The sequence below is a fragment of the Anabrus simplex genome, chromosome 12 (assembly GCF_040414725.1).
Source record: "Anabrus simplex isolate iqAnaSimp1 chromosome 12, ASM4041472v1, whole genome shotgun sequence".
Lineage (NCBI taxonomy): Eukaryota > Metazoa > Arthropoda > Insecta > Orthoptera > Tettigoniidae > Anabrus > Anabrus simplex.
In genome coordinates, this window is record NC_090276.1 from 97,083,044 (window position 1) to 97,102,053 (window position 19,010).

The following is a 19,010-nucleotide window of genomic DNA, read 5'->3' on the forward strand; positions in this document are numbered from 1 at the left end:
CCTTAGAATTAGGTAAATCATCCTACAATGTGCAGTTATGACAGACAAAACCTTGTGGTTTACCATCAGAATTGGCAGTTAGTCATCTAGAATTACTATTGCCCAGAGGTCCAGAGCCTGAAGTATTACGTGGGCACTGCCTAGAGAAGTGCCTATTTGACCCACAGTTACAGCAAGAAGTATTGGTAGAAGAGAATCTACCCATGGCAGGTTTTGTATTGCCTAATGCCCTAACCTTAGGACAATCTCACTTGAAATGATCAGTTGAGCCACAATTGAAACATGAACGAGAATTACGCCACTTGGAAGCAAGTGAAGGGGCGGGTTTAGTATCCAGAGGAGAGGGGATGCTCATAGGAGAGGGCTAATGCAACGCGTAGCTGGTCGGCATATCGAAAACCTTCTGCAGAAACAGTAACAGCTTCCAACTGAGCGAAGGTTGCTGGTCGCGGTGAAAGAGAGAGATATAACCTGTAGTTCGGGGCAAGACCTTCAATAATATTGGCAACCATTTGAGAATCAGAAACGTGGAGCATAAAAGTCCTAGCATGGAGCTTTATATCCTGAATATATTCAATAACGATTCGTTGAAATGCTGTACTCTGAAACAGTGCTTCTGCATTAATAAAGAAAAGGCAGGGAAGGAATGAAAAATTCAAGCACATGTGCGTGGAATTGATCTACAGTCCATCTTTCGGAAATGGCCCTGACGATATGCTCAGAAAGAGCTCCAGGTACATGCGCATATAGGATTTGAAATACGTGATCGTTACTGAGATTGTTCACGATAGCCTGATCCTTAAACTTGATTAAAAACCGAAGGAAAGAAATAGCCTCGTCTATAGAGTTAACCGAAAATTTAGAGACTCCCTTAAACACAGTAGCCAACAGGTGAGGTACGTTGGAGAAAATCTGGGGGAAGGCAGGTGTAGGAGGTGTTGGGAAGGCTTAGAGTGGTCCCGAGGAGTTACAGTAGCACCGTATCCTTGATTCGGGCGCTCTTGCGAAAAGGATGGAGTACAGAAGGTTAGGTTAGGACTACCGTTAGCCTACAACGTTACGGGTGCAGATAATCTCATCTGTGAATGGTTCTCGCTAATCTGAGAGACCATCGGAGCATTAACCACTTGTGTAGGGGTTATGCAACCTAAGAGAGCATTTGATACCGGTGGCGCTAAGACAGGGGGATGGTTTTGCACCATTACATACGAACCAGGTTGTGTAACAATAGAGGGCAGACACTGAGCCACGGCAGAAGTGCCAGTTACCACAGGAAAATTAGTAGAGGTACCGGCCTGTGAAGAAGATATATGAATCACTTACGGATGTCATAGCTCTTTACAACAAAGCAGAAGATCCCAGGCGAGCATTACTCACATCAGGCCCCTGAATAACACTAGCACTAGTTGCCACAGTACACACTTGAGAAGCTACAGATGTGCGAAACCAAAACACTTTCAGAAAGGGTCGACACTTGAACTTCAGAACTAGTGTTAGTCAACTCATTCCCTTCAAGCAAGTCAATGATTTTGTCCAATATTCTTGAAAACTGTACTAATAAGGATTCACATTCCTGCCGCTCACTTGCCGGCAAATTTAGAGACAACTCCCTAATTCTGTCCAGGTAATGTAATAACTGTGCCTTAACCCGCGCTAATTGGCCATGCGAGGGCTCAGAAGCACAAAAGGACACAAGAATGGCACTAAATTCTGCCAATTTATCTTTAACCATGGCCAAAGACTCACACAACTCCACCGTAGTTAACTCGGGAAAGGTTACAGGGAAATAAGGGACTGTTCCAATAGGCTTGTGTCATCTCTGACATTGCCTGTAGAATTCAGTTCGCGGATACGAAGTTCATAAATTAGCTCTGACTTTCTCAAATGGAAAGGATTAGGAACAGCACGAGCCATCGTCATAGGTAGAAACTAAATTTCAAGGCGATTTACGAATTTCGAACTTAGGTTAGGTACGGTACGACCACCGTTCACTTTTCTTTCGTCCGCACTCAATCACTTGCTCGGCTACCAATATGTAACCGGTTTCCAATGGTTACACGATACACAATAAAGAAAAGTGGAAAATGAAACAAATTGCACGGCACTTTAAAACCTTAACGTACAATAAACATCAGACGAACTGCGCTAATACACACAAAATACATGTCAGGTTGGGCAACGTGACGACTATAGTAAAGGAACGTGGAGCGGGTCTGGACAAACCTACTAGGGCCATAGAGATAAGAAAGTTGCGGGTTTCCAGAAAAATCAACGGTGATCTCTTGATTCAAGATATTATTTTCCGTAACAAACATTACAAGGTAAATTCCGAACAAAATACATATATCCAAAACAATCTAGTTACACCATTTCCAAAATACAAATTAGATATACCTTGCCAAGTGCTTTGCTATTAGGTCAAGAGCTGAGATATCTTAACATAATGCTACTTGTACAATACAATATTGAGGATAAGAACAAAACACAGGGTACACTTACAATATTAAATGAACGTTAAGGTGCTTTCTAAGACATCTGAGCCACATAGTGCGAATAGGGGAAAATCAGAAATATTTAAACTTGGCGCAGAGGCCAGTTCAACTTGCTCCCACACCAAAAACACTTCTGATGCGGGGCAGCGGGAAAACTAGCGTGCATCAAGTGAAACAGAGATACTAGAGGCAAACACCCGAGGGAAATTAAATTAGTCCACAAATTACATATTTAGGAAAACAAAGGAAATGGGAATGCCTCGAAAGCAAACAGGCAGGCCGAGCTGAAAAGCTGATGCATCTGAAGTAATTATGTGGCGAGGCTGGGCGAGTAGGGCAAACAATTATGTGGAAATGCAAGCAAACATTAAATATAATTTAAGATGGAACTGAGATCAACAAAGCTTACCCCAAGGTAGCCCATCCGGGAAGGGAGGATTCATCGACGTGCGTCGAAACGCTGGACTGCCTCGCTCTCTTAAAAAGGGAAGTCTGGCCTTGATGTGATTACCGAGTGACCAATCAGAGCACAGGAGCTTGCCTATCACCACCCAGATCCACCAATCAAAACTCTTTATCAAGTCCGATGTTTTCACCATATTTCCAGAACATAGGCAGACACTAATCGCGAACTTTCCATCTTCCAGAATTAGAAAGGACATGCTTCTATTGGTCTTTTCTGCTCTGATAGCGGGCGGCCTACATGCTGTCAGGGGAAGTGGGGAGCATGGGGCCAACCAATCCAGCACGACGTGAGAGGCCGTTAAGGGAAAGAGACAGAGGCCACTATTACAACATGCGTGGCTGGGTATACCGCTCCCAAGCGAAGCCCATTAAATTATACGATCAAGACAAGACCACTATTACAACGGAGCGCCCACGCGCGCGTTAAAGTTGTGTTGAAATCCACATAACTTTGAAATATAGTTCGAGTATGGCCTGTGGACGAGTTTTATTTTTTTATTTTTAATATTTTATTATATCTTTGATGTAGTACGATACGAGTTTATTAATAATGAATATAAAAAATGCATTGACAACAGACCGAAAAATAATTTGTTCAAAAGTACAGAATTACACAACACATTTGTTCAGTGTCGGGTATTCACCCTTTGCGTAATACCATAACTGAGGAGAGTTCTCGTTAGTACATCTTTATGGAATCCGTCGATTGCATTTGTTATACAGTTCCGTTTGCTTCGTTTGCGCAGTGTTTGAAATGAAATGGAACCAGATGACTGGGTAGGTGTCTTTACCTTCCTTTACTATACGCTGAACGGTTCGCGTACTAACTTGACAAGCTTCCGAGACTCTCTGCTGCACTTTATACACCCTGACTAAAGGGCCATTATTTTCTGCTCCCTTTGGAAAATATTCATGAACACTGCAGATCATTTTCTACCCTGGCTCCTTATCTCGCCATTGTAAGATATATAGTGCAGTTATTACATACAACACAGAGCAATGCAAACAAACTAACGTCATATCACATGTCACGAACACGCTAAGCGAAGAATGCAGTAAAGGACGCGGCAAGAATTACTCATAAAACAAGAATTATCCTAAAACAAACTCGTCAAGCAAGCTCTTTGTAATACCCACACGCACACCAAGGCTACTACAGTAGGGCCCACGAGAGTTGAAGTCTGACGTTTAGCGCCACCGGCGAGAAAAAGTTGACTAACGCTGTTCGAAAATGGCCTGTTGCTATGGCAACGATAACAGAGTTGCAACATTTTAGGACGCTATCACCACGTGGGTTGGCTTGCTCTCAGTCGCTTTTGTGATAGTATTCCGAATGGTACTGTGTTAGCTGTGCTAGTCGTTGCTGCTTAATGTGTATGTTTTCAGAATATTATGTTAGGTGTTAGTTTATTTCTTTAAGTTTATCGGTGGTTAGTTGTTCAGTTTTCCTAGTTTTGTTCGTCTGTAGATGTTAGCGATCTTGTAGTGTGACTATAGTGTTAGTGTGAAGTACTCCATTATTCGTTAAGGATCCGTGTAGTTTTATTTGATCGGTTCTTTTGAGTGTTTAACAATGACTTCCAAGTCAAAAGAAACGCCAAAAAATACAACTGGCCGAGGTGTGACTGTTCGAAGTCAGGGAAGAGAAATGATTGTGTCAGTGACAGTGACAGTGACAACGAGCAGGATAGTACAGGAGATGATATGGATGGGATAGAGCCCCTTCTAGATGACTGATTGCTGTCGGCAGAGCAGTGAGTACTTTTTATTTTTACAAATATCTCGGTTCAGTGCTTTGTGTACATTGCATGTCTGTACATTTTATTGCTATTTTCTGAGCAATTACGGGAGAAAGTCCGAATGTCTCCTTAATTCCATCATTGTCATTCATATTCTGACTGATTTCTTTTCTCGATGAAGTATCGTCTTCCTATTATATTTATTATACCGTAGTTTATTCCCGAATTGTACAAGTACCGTTAACAATCGGCGTTAAATAATAAAAACTATCAATGTGGGTAGTGTTGTTCTATACTGTAAGTAACATTTGCATTTGTTGAGGTTATTGTCAGAAAGTGATGTTTTTGTTAGTGATTATGAAATCTTTTATATATATCGATAATGTCGTGTTGTGTCTTAAATGCTGGAATTCATTAACACGAGCTTAGGAACCGGTCAAGGGTAACTGAATTGCATTAGGCCTAGGCCTACATGTTTTATTAAACACTCAGCCTGTCTGAAAGGTGGTAGACCGCGAATTGAGGTAACTATGACAACGCAGCGTACTTCGTAGTTACAGCTTTCGCCGCTCACCTGTCAGACTTCAACTCTCGTGGGCCCTACTATAGGCAACACAGCAGTTCGGAGAGCGACGTGTGCGCGGCGGGAGACTGAGTAACTTTCAGCGCCACCGCCAGGTGATTTTTACCTGATTGGGCAGTGATATACTGCACGCACCCCACTTCCCCTTACAGCATGTAGGCCGCCCGCCATCAGAGCAGAAGAGACCTATAGAATCGATAGGGGCCAACACACCCTGTTCCAAAAGTCCACATCACCAATTTTCCGGAATGTTCCAGATATCACAGAACAATAATTTACAATCTAGTAGTTGCTTAAGTAGACAAAGGGAATACAAACAAAACATTCCACCACAATCTTCTACACCATACAGGCTTGGTAGGTAAATGGAATATGAATAAATTATTCTACCACAACATTCCACATCATACAGTAAACATTCCTTAAAAATGGACTATGCACTGGTCTCAGTTTGTATCAATATGACTTGATTTGCATTCGTTTGTTACTTTCCAACATGCAAGGAGCCTGTTCTTCTGCTTCCCTAGCCTTTTACCATCTTTCCTTTCCGTATCAAGACTGAAGATTTGTCAGCGAGTACTGAAGTCCCCCTCCTAATAAAGCTGAGACATGGAAACAAGCTCGTTCGGGGCCAAGAAAAGAAATTAATATAAAAATAAATTGTCAAGAGGGTACACCTTTTCAATACAATATACCAAATAGGTAAATAACATTACATCAGTCTTGGGACTAGTTTCAGCCATTTAGTGACCATCTTCAGCCAAATAAAATCAAACAGGTCATGTGATAACAAAAACATATGTATACCAGACAAAGACAATGTTGCAGGAATAATTATAACATTAAAATATAGATAATATCAAAATTATGGTTGTGATCTTCTTGTCATAATATCATGTCTTACGGCATTCTGTCATAGCCTTCAAAACTTGTAACAGCAACACAGATATTTTGCACAATACCAATTCTATTAATCATAGCAATAACTTCAATAAGTCAGGTGTCTTATGTTGGTCAAACAGGTAGGAGCTTCCATACAAGATACTTACAGCATGTTAATGCCCTGAAATATATCATATTTTTGGCCATGGAGCAGTACATGGATGATACTAACCATAAGGTCACTAATATCAACCAAAAAGGTCCCCTACTCAATATTACGGAAAATTGGTTTATCCATCTGGAACAGTCCTTCAATCCTAACTTCAATCTAAATGAAATTTCAGAGAAATCAAATATTTTATTTGACCTTTTAATTCCTATCTTTATTAATCATGTCTAAAATAAAAAGAATTCTTTCTTTTATAGTCTCTTTAAATACCTCTCTCAGGAGCAGTCTTTCTTTCTGCAACCTTCAGCCCCACCTTACACACCCCTTCTCTCCTTCACCTCTCCCCTCCTCTACCTTGTTTATATGGTGTAACCGATACACAGTTATACGACACATGGTAAAGGAATAATAATAATAATAAACCTTAAAGTACATGGAATTTGGACACTTTTAAGACAAACAAATGCACACCAAACACTATCGAGAAATAAATAAATAAACATTGGTTTGTCCAACTTGACAACTATAAGGAAGGATGTGGAGCAGGTGTGGGAACCCTACGAGGCCCATGGGGAGATGTGTGTTGCTGATTTAAAAAAAAAAAAAATGGTAATCCCTTGATCTGTAGATATTTTTTCCAAAAATTAACGTTACAAAATAAATTTTAACAATCCAATAAAATCAGGTTGTCGTAGTCAAACAAATAAATTTAGATGCAATTTACTAAGGGCTACTCCCTTAAAACAAAGAGGTTAAAGAGAGAGATACATTGACATAAGCCAACTTCCAGAATAAAACGATTAAAGGTAATAGGAAGCACATGATGAAAATACAATATTAGGCGAGGGTGAACGGTGCTTTCAGATAATCACACTGCATAATGGAACAAGAGGGAAACCAGAAATGTTAAAACTTGACACAGAGGCTAGTATAACTTACTCCCACACCAAAAACACTTCTGGTGTGCAGCAGAGGAAAAATTAACGTACATCAAGTGACACAAAGTTACTGGAGGCAAACTCCGAGGGAAGTAAAATTTATCTATTAACTACGCTGTTCACAAAACCAAAAGAAAAGGGGAATTGCCTCCAAAATCTAACAGTCGGGCCCAGCTGAAAAGCCAAGGCATCTTAATGATCGAGTGGTGAGCCTGGGCGAGTAGGGGTAAACTCCTATGTGAAAGGAAAACACTGAATTTATATTAAGGTGGAAATGAAACCAACAGTGCTTACCCCAGTCGGTGCTTGTTCTACATCAGACATTAGATGTACTGTACATTTCACTATATGGATTTACTTCTTTTCCCGTGGTCCTAAGGTGGGAGGACTGCAGAAGTGCGTCTGCTCGTTGAGCGAAATACGTCGAAAGCTGCCCCTCTCTCTCTTGAGGAGGGCAAAACTAACCCCGGTCTGATCACCAGGTAACCAATTAAGCTGCAGAAACTTACCTCTCGCCACTCAGATCCACCAATCAAAACCCCAGTTATTTTCTCCGACTGAAATGTTTATCGAGAACCTTCCATCTTAAGAAACTAGTAAACAACCAAAACAACCTGTTCCGAAAGTCCAAGTCACGAAAGTTTCACAATGTTACAAAATATTATCCAACAATAACAACAACAACCCTTTACAATTTAGCAATATTCAATTTCCAAATGACTGTCTTCTATAATTCCAGCAGTCCAAATACAACACTTTTTTTGTTTTTGAAATGTCACAATGGCCTGCCTGCTTCCTCCTGCACGTCAGTGCTTGTTCTATGTCAGACATTAGATGTACTGTACATTTCACTATAGAGATTTACTTCTTTTCCTAAGGTCCTAAGTCAACTTAAAGGCACCATATTATGACAAGATCATAACCATAATTTTTGTCATTATATGCATTTTAATGTTATAATTATTTCTGCAACATTGTCTTTGTCTGGTATACATATGTTTTAGTTATCACATGACCTGTTTAATTTTTATTTGGCTGAAGATGGCCACTAAATGGCTGAAACTATTCCCAAGACTGATGTAATATTATTTACTTGTTATATTGTAGTGAAAAGGTAAATTTATTTCTTATAATTACACTTCAGTATGGAACAAAAATGACATTTATAGCTTACAAAAGAAATGGATGTAAAAGGACCAAGTCTGATGAGGAAAGAACTAATCTATTTGTACAAAGAGTATTTCTATTTCTCCCTTTTTCCACAGTGACCTGTCTTTCTGTTTCAGAGACAGACCTCAAGCAGTAGCAAAAGAAGGAGTATCGCTCCTGGCTTGGCTGAGGCTAGAGAAAAGAAGAGAGGCAGAATCAGGTAAGGAAGTGACACTAGATATTGTTTTCACTATGTGCTGCAACCAGCTATGTCTGCGCCAATAGCAATGTGTCTCTACCAGAAGAGTGCTACCATTTTGACTGCTTGTCAGTAGCAACCGACAGGAACACGATGAACTGGTACTATTGAGACTTGTGATCATCTTTTTTCTTATTTCATTATTTTGACAGACGAATACCGTGAAGGACAGAGCGTAGTGGAGATAGTTTCCCTGTGTGCACATAATGGCAGGTCAGTATGGGAAGAGCTCCTAGAGAGAGAAGGAACACTGCTCCCTCTTCTGATGTTGACCTGTCATTATGTGTACCAGAAGAATCACCTCCTCATGATGACTACAGGCTGCTATTTTGTCTCTTGTTCAGAATGCCAGCATCACCTCTAAGGACGTCGATGGTGACAAGACGTCGAGCTTCTTGTTACGTTCCGCTCACGATCGAGGAAGAGGTGTAACGTGGAAATCACCAAGACCTTTTGATGTAACAGTTTTATTGAGAACTTAATAAAGAGCATAAACAATGTTATATTGCCCAAGTTATTGCTAACAATATCACACAACACAATATTCTAAACCATGCTGCAGCTCACAATCTAAGTAAATAAATGCAACGAACTTTTGGTGGGCCCGCCAAGAGAGAAAAATTCAGAGTACAGTTCTTGTTTTCCTACAAGACAGCATGTCTCCCATTACATTAAGTGTGGATGTGAAGAAGCATCATCACTGATGGTGTGTCGAGGTAAACAAACACAGGGTCACCTGTTTGCTGCAGGAGGAGAGTTTACTAAAATCTTATTTTTTTACAGTGGAAGCCAGACTGAAGAATCTTACAGATTTACTAGAAACAATGCATTCTCTTCCTTGTACAGTGGCAGACAGGTTATTCCGTAACTAGCACGAGGAAGTCAATAGGGGTCAAACTGTTGGTATGTGGGTGGCATACATACCTCCAAACAAATTGCACATAAAACTCGGAACAGTCTGCAAATGGACAGAAGCCTGCCAAGCTCTATGAAACCACTGCAGGGCAAAGGAAAACACCCTTAAACATCTTTTTAAGAAGGAAGCCATACTTTTTACCCTTGAACAAGGTACTGCTGTTGTTTGTGCAATGGAGAATATTACTGAGGAATTTGGACTTTCTTACCCTGAATATTTTGTTTATGTTTGTGAATATCAGTTTATATATTTTATATTAATAATAATAATACATTGTTCATGGTGCTTTATACTGTTCATTACCTTTTATTATTACACTCTAAAAGTTACCTGAATCTACAAAAGTTATTAATGGTTACAGATTTGCAATTTAGTCTACATCGTTTAAAATGTATCCTACATTTAATGACGAAGTAATCTGCAAAACTTAAACCACTAGTCTGCCACATCAACACATCTGTTTAACCTTCGAATGCCAGGGCAAGCTGAACAGTGACCTACGATGGGCCTGCACGTGCTCTTCTTACCACATTAAACAAGAACTACACTACTGAAACAAAATTGTAGAGAAAGTCTGATCACCTGTACCTTGCCATTGTCTGCTGTAGGCGTGGCAGTACCTTGTGTTGCACGAGGAAGTCTATTTTACAATATTCAGGTTACAAGGGAAGAAATTTCCTTTTACTATCCTAAACTAGCAACATGTTTTAGAAGTGGACAAATGCTGTTCCCCAGGACAGAAATCTCACTTCAAAGTACTGTATGTATGTATGCATCCCGTTTTTTTACGGGGTCGGGTATGAAGTGAGATGAATCTTCATAGCAAGTTTTACGACTGGATGCCCTTCCTGACATCAACCCCATCATAGAATTTAATGAGATGAAATGAATGACATGATATATGATAGTAGGAATGGAGAGGGTGAAACCTGGTGCCGGTACATAGCTTACTTCAGCCAAATAGCACCAAGGGGCTTTACTTCCCCATCTAATGGACAAATCACCATCAACAGCGTTATATGCCCTCGCTGCATATGATCAGTGTGGAGAGGTTTGCATCCTATCCTGCCAGCCAACGAACATACTACTGGCAAACATTTTTCCACCAATGGGACTCGAAGCAGCTAACAATGGTGGCAGACCAGGCCTTAGCAACCATGGTATATATATATGTGATATTAATTTCCATAGTAAGTAGATAATTAAGGCTAGTGAGCAGAGTGGTCATGGGTGTGTATTCGGGAGATGAGTGGGTTTGAAACTCACCACTGTCTCTCCTGAAAATGGTTTTCTGCCGTTTCCCATTTTCACTTCCAGGCCACAGCCGATCCCTTCCACCTCCTTACCCAATTTCATTTCATTCTCATTAGCTTTTCCACTGAGGAAGGGCATCTCATCTCATCCCTGACCCTCTATCAGGAAATGGGACTGGGGCTAGACATACAAACATTATTAAGGCTGATAAAATGGCAAGGAATGGAAAAGAGACAGAATTTCTCTTCAGGTGATATTTTGGACAACATAATAACTGAAGTAATCATTCAGTTAAAACATGCTGATCATCATCATATGCACTTTCCAGCTGTTGGCCAGGTCTGCTTTCCTCCTACAGAAGATGATCTCTAAAACCTCTGAGACATACTTCCCAACAAGTAATGCCAGTCTTAATTCCACTTCCTCTATTTATCTAACAAACACAAAGTTTAGTTTAGTCTGTCGAGCCCACTGAAATGCACACAACAACAGACCATACGAGTGACATTTTCGCACCATTCATAGCAGAGACGGGCTGCATAAGGAACAGCATTACTACTATCGGTCACAACTCAGTCACTTTCATATTGATAAAAGCCAAGCATCAAACAAATACCAGAAGACTTAGTGCACAGCAAAGGATTAGCAAATCATGCTTTAGTGTTCATGTTTGTGCTATTGTTAAAAAAACCTATTCCAACATGTGGCTGTCTACTTCAGGGGATATTTTGGACAATATAATAACTGAAGTAATCAATCAGTTAAAACATGCTGATGTATGTATTAAGGGATTCACATCTGCTGAGAGTCACATAAAGCAGCGTGGAAATATAAAGCAAGGAATAGTAAAAGCTGTATACCTAACCCTACTGATCATGAAGGAAAAATATGGCCTTTCTCCAATGAAATATGATATAAATTTCACAATAAAGAAACCATGATTTTCAATGGGAAAAAAATTAAACTCCTCCTTTATAGAACAACGTCAGTGAGTGTTTGGATTATGGGAGCTCGCACCAGCATGCAAGAGATTAAAGAGCAAGAGAGTACCTGACTTTGCAACTTTCAACATCGATTCACTCCTTAAAGTTGGAAAACTCAAACATCTGACCAATACTTTGTCCAAACAAGACATTGTGGTAACAGCATTACAGGAGACCAGATTCACAGATGAGTCAAGTTTTGAATCACAAGGGTACAGGATTTTGAAAGGAAAACCAGGGAAGAGAGTGATGAAAAATGTCCCTCACCTGGGAACGGGTTTTATAATCAATAAGCGAATCCTAGGAGCAATCACAGACTTCACTTCCAGGAACGGCAGGATTTCTACCCTTTCCTTCAAAGGAGCAAATAAGCTCTACACGCTACTCAACGCACATGCACCTACAAATGAGAGCAACAAGAAAGACCCAGAGAAAGTAGAGGAATTCTGGGAAGACTTGGAGGAAACTATATCCAAGGTACCAACCAACAATGAGACTATACTCCTTGGAGATTTTAACACACAACTGGGGAAAGAAAGGAGATTCAGAGCCATCATTGGAGACTATCCAGCCCACAAAAGGACTAATCAAAATGGAGAGAGGTATAGTTATGTAGGACCTTCAATCTGGTCATGAAATCTACAGCATTCAGACACCACCTAAGAAAACAGAAAACATGGATATCTCCCAACCCCAACCTAGGAGAGTTCCAGATTGATCACGTAGCGATCTCAAAACATGCGGAAAAGGAGATCCAAAATGTCAAAATCCTGAGGGGTGCAAATTTAGATTCAGATCACTTCCTCTCCAACATCAAAGTCAAGATCATCCCAAAATCCCAGAAAAACAGGAACGCAACTCGAACAACAAAGTTTGACAGAGAAAATCTCAGAATGCACAAATATTCTGCAACAGAATTAAACAAAAGACAGTACCAGGGATGGGAACAGCTAAAAGAGGCTATGATTGATTCTGCAAGAGTCACAGTTCCTCTAGAGAAAAAGAGGAAATATGCATGGTAGTAATCTGAATGTGATGATGCAATCAAGGCGTGGATGAATTGGTGTTCCCAGAAAACACCAGAGAACCAGAAGAAGTTTCTGAAGGAATCTGAAGAGAATGAAAAGGAACACTTGATTCAGATCTAACAGGATTTTTAAAAAAATAACACCCAGAACTTTTATAAAACATTCAGGAACACCTTGAATAGATATGATCCACCAAGCCTCAACTTCAGAAACCAAGAAGGAAAGCGATGTGGAGAATTGCCAGATTCTGGCAGACTACTTCGCAAAACTCCTCAATTGTGAGCCACCATCTCAGAAATTCGACTACAGTCAGAGGGAACCAAACCCAGACTTGGTCTCCCGACTGTCGACGAAGTCAAGAGAATCATCAAGACCTTAAAGATCAACAAAGCACTTGGAGAAGATGGGATTATTGGAGAACTTTGGAAATATGCTGACAACAGAGCAATCATTGAACTGACAAGAATCCTACACAATATCTGGGAAGAAGAGAAGCTGCCAGATGGATGGACATCAACATTAATACACCCTCTTCACAAGAAAGGAGATAAGGCAGACATCAACAATTGCAAGGGAATATTGCTACTATCAGAGACATATAAGATCTTTTCAAAGGCACTGCTAGATAGAGCAGAAAAACAATTGGAACTGCAAACTGGTGAGTATCAAGGAGGTTTTAGAAAGGGCAGGTCATGTGTGGAACAGATCCTGAACCTAAAGTTGATCACAGCATACCAGAAACAGATGAACAAGAAATTCGTGCTCGCATTTGTGGACTTAAAGAAGGCCTACAATTCGGTAGATAGAGAAACACTGATCCACTTCCTAGAAGAAATGGGTCTAGATAGGAAGACCAGAGAGCTCATTAAACAGACTGTGAGTGACACAACATCCAAGGTCACGCTCAGGGGGATACTATCAGAATCCTTTAGTATTAAAACAGGGGTCGGACAGGGAGATGGGCTTTCTCCCCTTCTATTCAACTGTGTTCTTGACAAGGTCATTAGAGAGTGGTGCAAGAAAATGCAAGGAATAGGTGGTATATGAATGGGATATAATAGAGGGACTGTAGTCGATTGCCTAGTCTTTGTGGATGACATTGTGATTGTGTCAGAGTCAACAGAGGAGGCATGGAACCAGATTGCCCAGCTCCAGGAACAAGCAAGGCAGGCTTACGGATCTTCTTCGAGAAGACACAGTACATGACTAGCATCGAAACAGCACCCAGAGGGATAACAGTGGAGGGAGGGAGGATTCGAAAAGTAGAGATATTTAAATATCTGGAACAGTGGATAGATAACAATCTGTCAGAAAAAGAGGCTCTGATACCGAGAATAAACTTAATGAACTTGGCATACAAGCTATGTATGAACATCTATAACAAGAAGAAGATCTCAATCAATGCAAAACTCAGACATTACCAGACAGTGATCCATCCAGAAGCCTTATATGCAGCTGAATGTTTGAACCTGATAAGGATAGGATTGGTCAAGAAGTTAGAACTGGTGGAGCGAAAAATTCTAAGGAAGATACTGGGAGCCCAAAGAACTGAGGATGGATCATACAGAAAGAAAGCAAGCCATGAACTGTACCGCAATATAGAAAAGATCTCAGACACCATCTGGAAGAGGAGAGCCATGTTCTTACGGCACATCTACAGAATGGACCCAGGAAGACTGACCAACCAGATAGGAAGTCTTTTTGAGACCAGGAAAACTATGGTGCGCTGGCATCAGGAAGTGAAGAACGACCTAGCAGAAATGGGAATACAAGGATCGGAAATAAGCAACAGGGAAACTTACAAGTCGAAAATAAAGAACACTAAGAGTTTCCAAGAAAAAGTTAGTTTACGGACCCAAACACCATGGATAGAAGAGAGAAGAAGGTTGCAGAGTGAAAGAATGAAGGATTACTGGGCACAGATCAAAGCCCAGAAGCAGCTGAAATCGAATTAACGTGGTCCACAGTTGGCCAAAATGAAAGAAAGAAGCAAGGTATACCATATGGAAAAATCCCCTGAATTTTTTGGAATTAAATCATGCCGCAAAATGATGTCATCATATGTTGATACAATTTCTTTCCAAAGAACGAAGGCAGCATGGCTTGGTCAATGAAATATGAGATTTATAAGCTGCAATGAAATTGTGGTGGGTTCAACGAAAGGGATCACACAGAACATTAGGCATGATGTCGCTGATGCTCTGAATCCTAAGCTTTCATCAGCCAGATGTTGATGTTAGCTCGAGCCATGGAGGTAATAAACAGGGAACACGGGAGACTGCACGACGCGAGATAAGAGGAAAATTGATAGTAAATGACCATTCTAATGCCACGTTTCATGACTGGGAAAGTGAAGTGCCTCCTGACAAAAGAGGGTCTTTAGCCAGAAAAATTACAACTTGTGACTCGTGTATTAGCACTCTCGGCAGTGGATCCCTGAACTGATCCTTCAATGATAGTTTCGAAAACATGAGTGAAGTGGATGTTGAGGTCATGGGTTCAGGGTGCAGCGATGAACATGCAACGGAACTCATCCCCCCACTTACTTTTCATTACATAAAATACTGTTTCTTCTCTTGGGTTAAAGAAATCAGGAAGGTGCTAAAACTGTCCAAAGCAGCAAAAAGTGCTTGAAAACTGTCTGAGGTCACCATGGATGACAAGGCTCAGGAACAGGGTAAAATGTATGGAGATCAGTCAAATTTAACGACTAGCTTCTGGTGAGGGCAAGTACCAAGAATGAGTCCACGGTAATACAGTGTGTATACCATCATATTATCTATGCAGTGGGAGTAGAAGTGGTACAGGAGTAAAGTGAATATCTTGGAAATTTCCCTCAACACTTTTGCTGGGTAATTTAGACTTTCAGGAATCTTTTAAGCCCATGAAAACTATAGGTAAAAAGTTTTCCATTGTGTGAAAACTGCTTGTGGTCCCATGCCTGCTTGCTTTTCTCTGTCTAGAGCTTAGTGTTTATGTGGCAAGGGACTCGTCTAGGCTTCTAGACTGTATGTTTGTGGAAGCAACTTCTTGCATTGTAGAGAGACACAACTGTAAACAGAACGACTAAAACAGGTTGAGTGAACACACTTTCTCCTCTATACACTATGCCTTGAAGTTAAATGTGGAATAGCAGAATATCATGTTTTGGGTATCTATTTCAGTTTTTATCAAGTGAAGCTACAGCATGGTGTACAGCAGCTGAAAATATCACATTAAACAAAGTATTGCTTAGTAAACCAAACATCAACATTCCACCAACATTCTCTTCGGAAGTCGGAGTACGTTCCTAGCCAAGTATCTTGTATTCTGAGGCTCTTATTTGCACTGAGAATGAATTCAGAAATCTGTGCCACCAACCTGCTAGGCCCTAAAGCAGCCTACCTGTCAGGCCGAGTGTATAGTCTGTAGTTTCCTTATCCATCCACAGATGTCATTCTTGTCTCCAATACATGGCTAATTTGGAACAAAGAGCAGTGAAATACAGACCAGAGACTTACAGCTGTCTGAAAGTATTTTACTAAAAGAACCAACCATCACTGGTGGCACACAGATGATATTTGACTGAAAAGACCATAGGGATTAATTATTTGCCAGAATTAGGCTTTGAGGGACAAGGAGTAGGGAACTATTTCTATTTCATCAGCCGATAAGACATTGAAACAAGTCTGGTTGTACCAGTTCACGGTGCATTTCCAGCCACAGATCAAATGCGTACCACCATACAATCTTTATCTAAAAAGTCATAAGCATTAGTTTGTATAAATTATAAACTTGCTTAAAAGCACCTGGACGTGAAAAGTCTTTTAAAACATTCCTATTTTGGTTCTTCACTTCCTGAATTCTAAAATATATAGTATGTGTAAGTTTCTGTAAGAGAAGCTATTTAAAACGTTCACTACTTAGCGAGTCACATGTGACTCATACAGTACTAAAATTTAATGCTGGTAAAAAAAAAACACACCGTGCTTTATTCCTATGCTGTTATGGTGATAACTAGAGCCCAGATTTCTATGTACTATCAAATCTCAAAATATACATGCATTCATGCGATATCATGTAGCAAAACATGCTCAATAAACTGGAAAATATGCACTATAAAAATTCAGTTTCTTTTGGAACATTGCACAACAACTAATTTCTCCAACTTGTCTTGATTTAAGCTCATCCCTTTTATCTGTCAGCGCATTCTTAACCACAGAAAATTATATTTCTACATCACAAGGGGCATACTAAAACAAAGACATTTGGTACAAAATGAGGTCGAACTGTACGTCTTTTGCATTTTCACCACAATACATACTTTATAAGCTTGGCAAATTCAAAATCAGTATCTGAACAGATCATTTTGTTCAACCTATCTCTAGTTGCCGCAGTTACTTCTCTGTGCATTGATTGCATACACATTTGAATGTCCTCAATAACTGGTAACAATTGCCTGCTGCGTTAACTAAGATGTGTGACAGTCTGGCCCCAACTGTGTAGGGGCCAATGCGTCCGCGTGTCACCCGGCAGCCCCGGGTTCGATTCCCAGCTGGGTCAGGGGTTTATAATTGTAAATGATTAATATCCCTGGCCTGGGGACTGGGTGTTTGTGTTGTCCTTAATGCTACTTTCCTCACATTCAACACTCTACACTTCCACAATTCCAATTACATGCAGGTTCATATCATATGGTACAAGTAGGGGCAAAAGATCTCTAGAGGTCGATGCTCCGAACAAATAGCATTTAAAAAAAAAAAATACTAATAATAATTAAAAATCGATGTGTGGCAAGTGAGAGTTCCGGGTAGGAAATTCCAGGATAACAATGGAAGAGGGTAATGTGGCATCACAGAAGTGCTATACGAGTTTTGTTTGGTTCACCTAACATAGACGAAAAAATGAGCCATCAATGTGCAACACACAATTTATGGTTCAATTTACAGCAATGAATAACTGGAACACCTTATTCCTATGAATTACAGAGATCGGCATGGGGCCTTCTGCATTACGTCAATGTTTACTAAAGCAACAGATAAAGTGTTTGGTTAATTATAGGACCTCTACCATATGTACTAACTTTGGTTGTCACATAGGATGCCAGGAATACATTCTCTCCGTCTCTCAGCAATAGACATAATGCATAACATGGAAAAAGGGTCCCTAATTCTGCACACCAACATTCATAAAAGGCACTATCATGCAAGTTAACATTATATATGCACCAAAGTCAGAAGAAAAGTCATATTATGCAATATTAAACATTCAAATATTTGCTATTAAATCTAAAATCTTCAAAAAATGCATTATGCATGAATTTTCTCCTAAAAAGGCCAAAACATGTAAACATGCAGGGGAAAAAAAGAATGGTTACTTGGAATCACCAAGCCATACAAACGAATTTTTGCAAAGTTTGAGAAGTGTAACTAGCTTATTTAAAAACATGCGCTTGCATGGATATCCGGGCTCTAGTGATAACCTTGTATAACAGCACAACAGTGAGTCACGGAGGGTATCTGATGTTCTATGGCATAGGTATACAATGAACAGCTACCTTACATACAATGTGGACTCATACAGCAGACAACAAAGCTAAACATCAACATCTCTACTGAATCCAACCCCTCCTTGATAAATTAAACCAAAATTTTGAGAGTACCTTCACAATAGGGAAAGAATTGATTATAGATGAAACTATGGTTCCTTGGAGAGGCCGTTTAGTTTTTGGAACGTACATTCCTAAGAAAACTCATAAGTAGTGGAGGTGAATAAACTGTGTACAAAAGAAGGCTTTCTGTTAGAACAAAGATCTATGCAGGAAAATCCAGTGTGAGTAAAAGCGGAGTGTTGTATTGGAACTTCTAAGTGGATTTCTGTTTGCTGATCATTTCTGCACCAGTATACCTCTGGCAGCAGAACTTCTGAGGAACGAAACATTTGTGCGTGTGGGAACGTTCAAAGCAATAGATGTAGACTATCATCAATTGCAAAACAGAAAATGAAGAAAGGAGAGGTGGTAGGTAAAATGTGTCAGCCCGGTACTCAAGTCACAAGCGAGCTGTTCTAATGCTTTCAACATTGCCAAGCCATAGTGACTTGTCTAGTAGACTCTGGGTGACTATTGCTGCTAAACCAAACGCTGCTGAGGAATGCGAGAACTCGACGTGACTT

The 19,010-nt window shown here is 40.2% G+C and overlaps 1 protein-coding gene across 1 annotated transcript in view; it reads left to right on the top strand.

Moving 5' to 3' along the window:
- Nucleotides 1-17,859, top strand: part of LOC136884275 (uncharacterized) — a 185,105-nt gene extending 167,246 nt beyond the window's left edge. The window contains exons 4-5 of the mRNA XM_067156344.2: nucleotides 8,555-8,637; nucleotides 9,021-17,859. Coding sequence (XP_067012445.1) covers nucleotides 8,555-8,637; nucleotides 9,021-9,108 — 171 coding nt within the window. The 3' untranslated portion in view covers nucleotides 9,109-17,859. The remainder of the gene's footprint in view (nucleotides 1-8,554; nucleotides 8,638-9,020) is intronic.
- The last annotated feature ends 1,151 nt before the right edge of the window (nucleotides 17,860-19,010 follow it).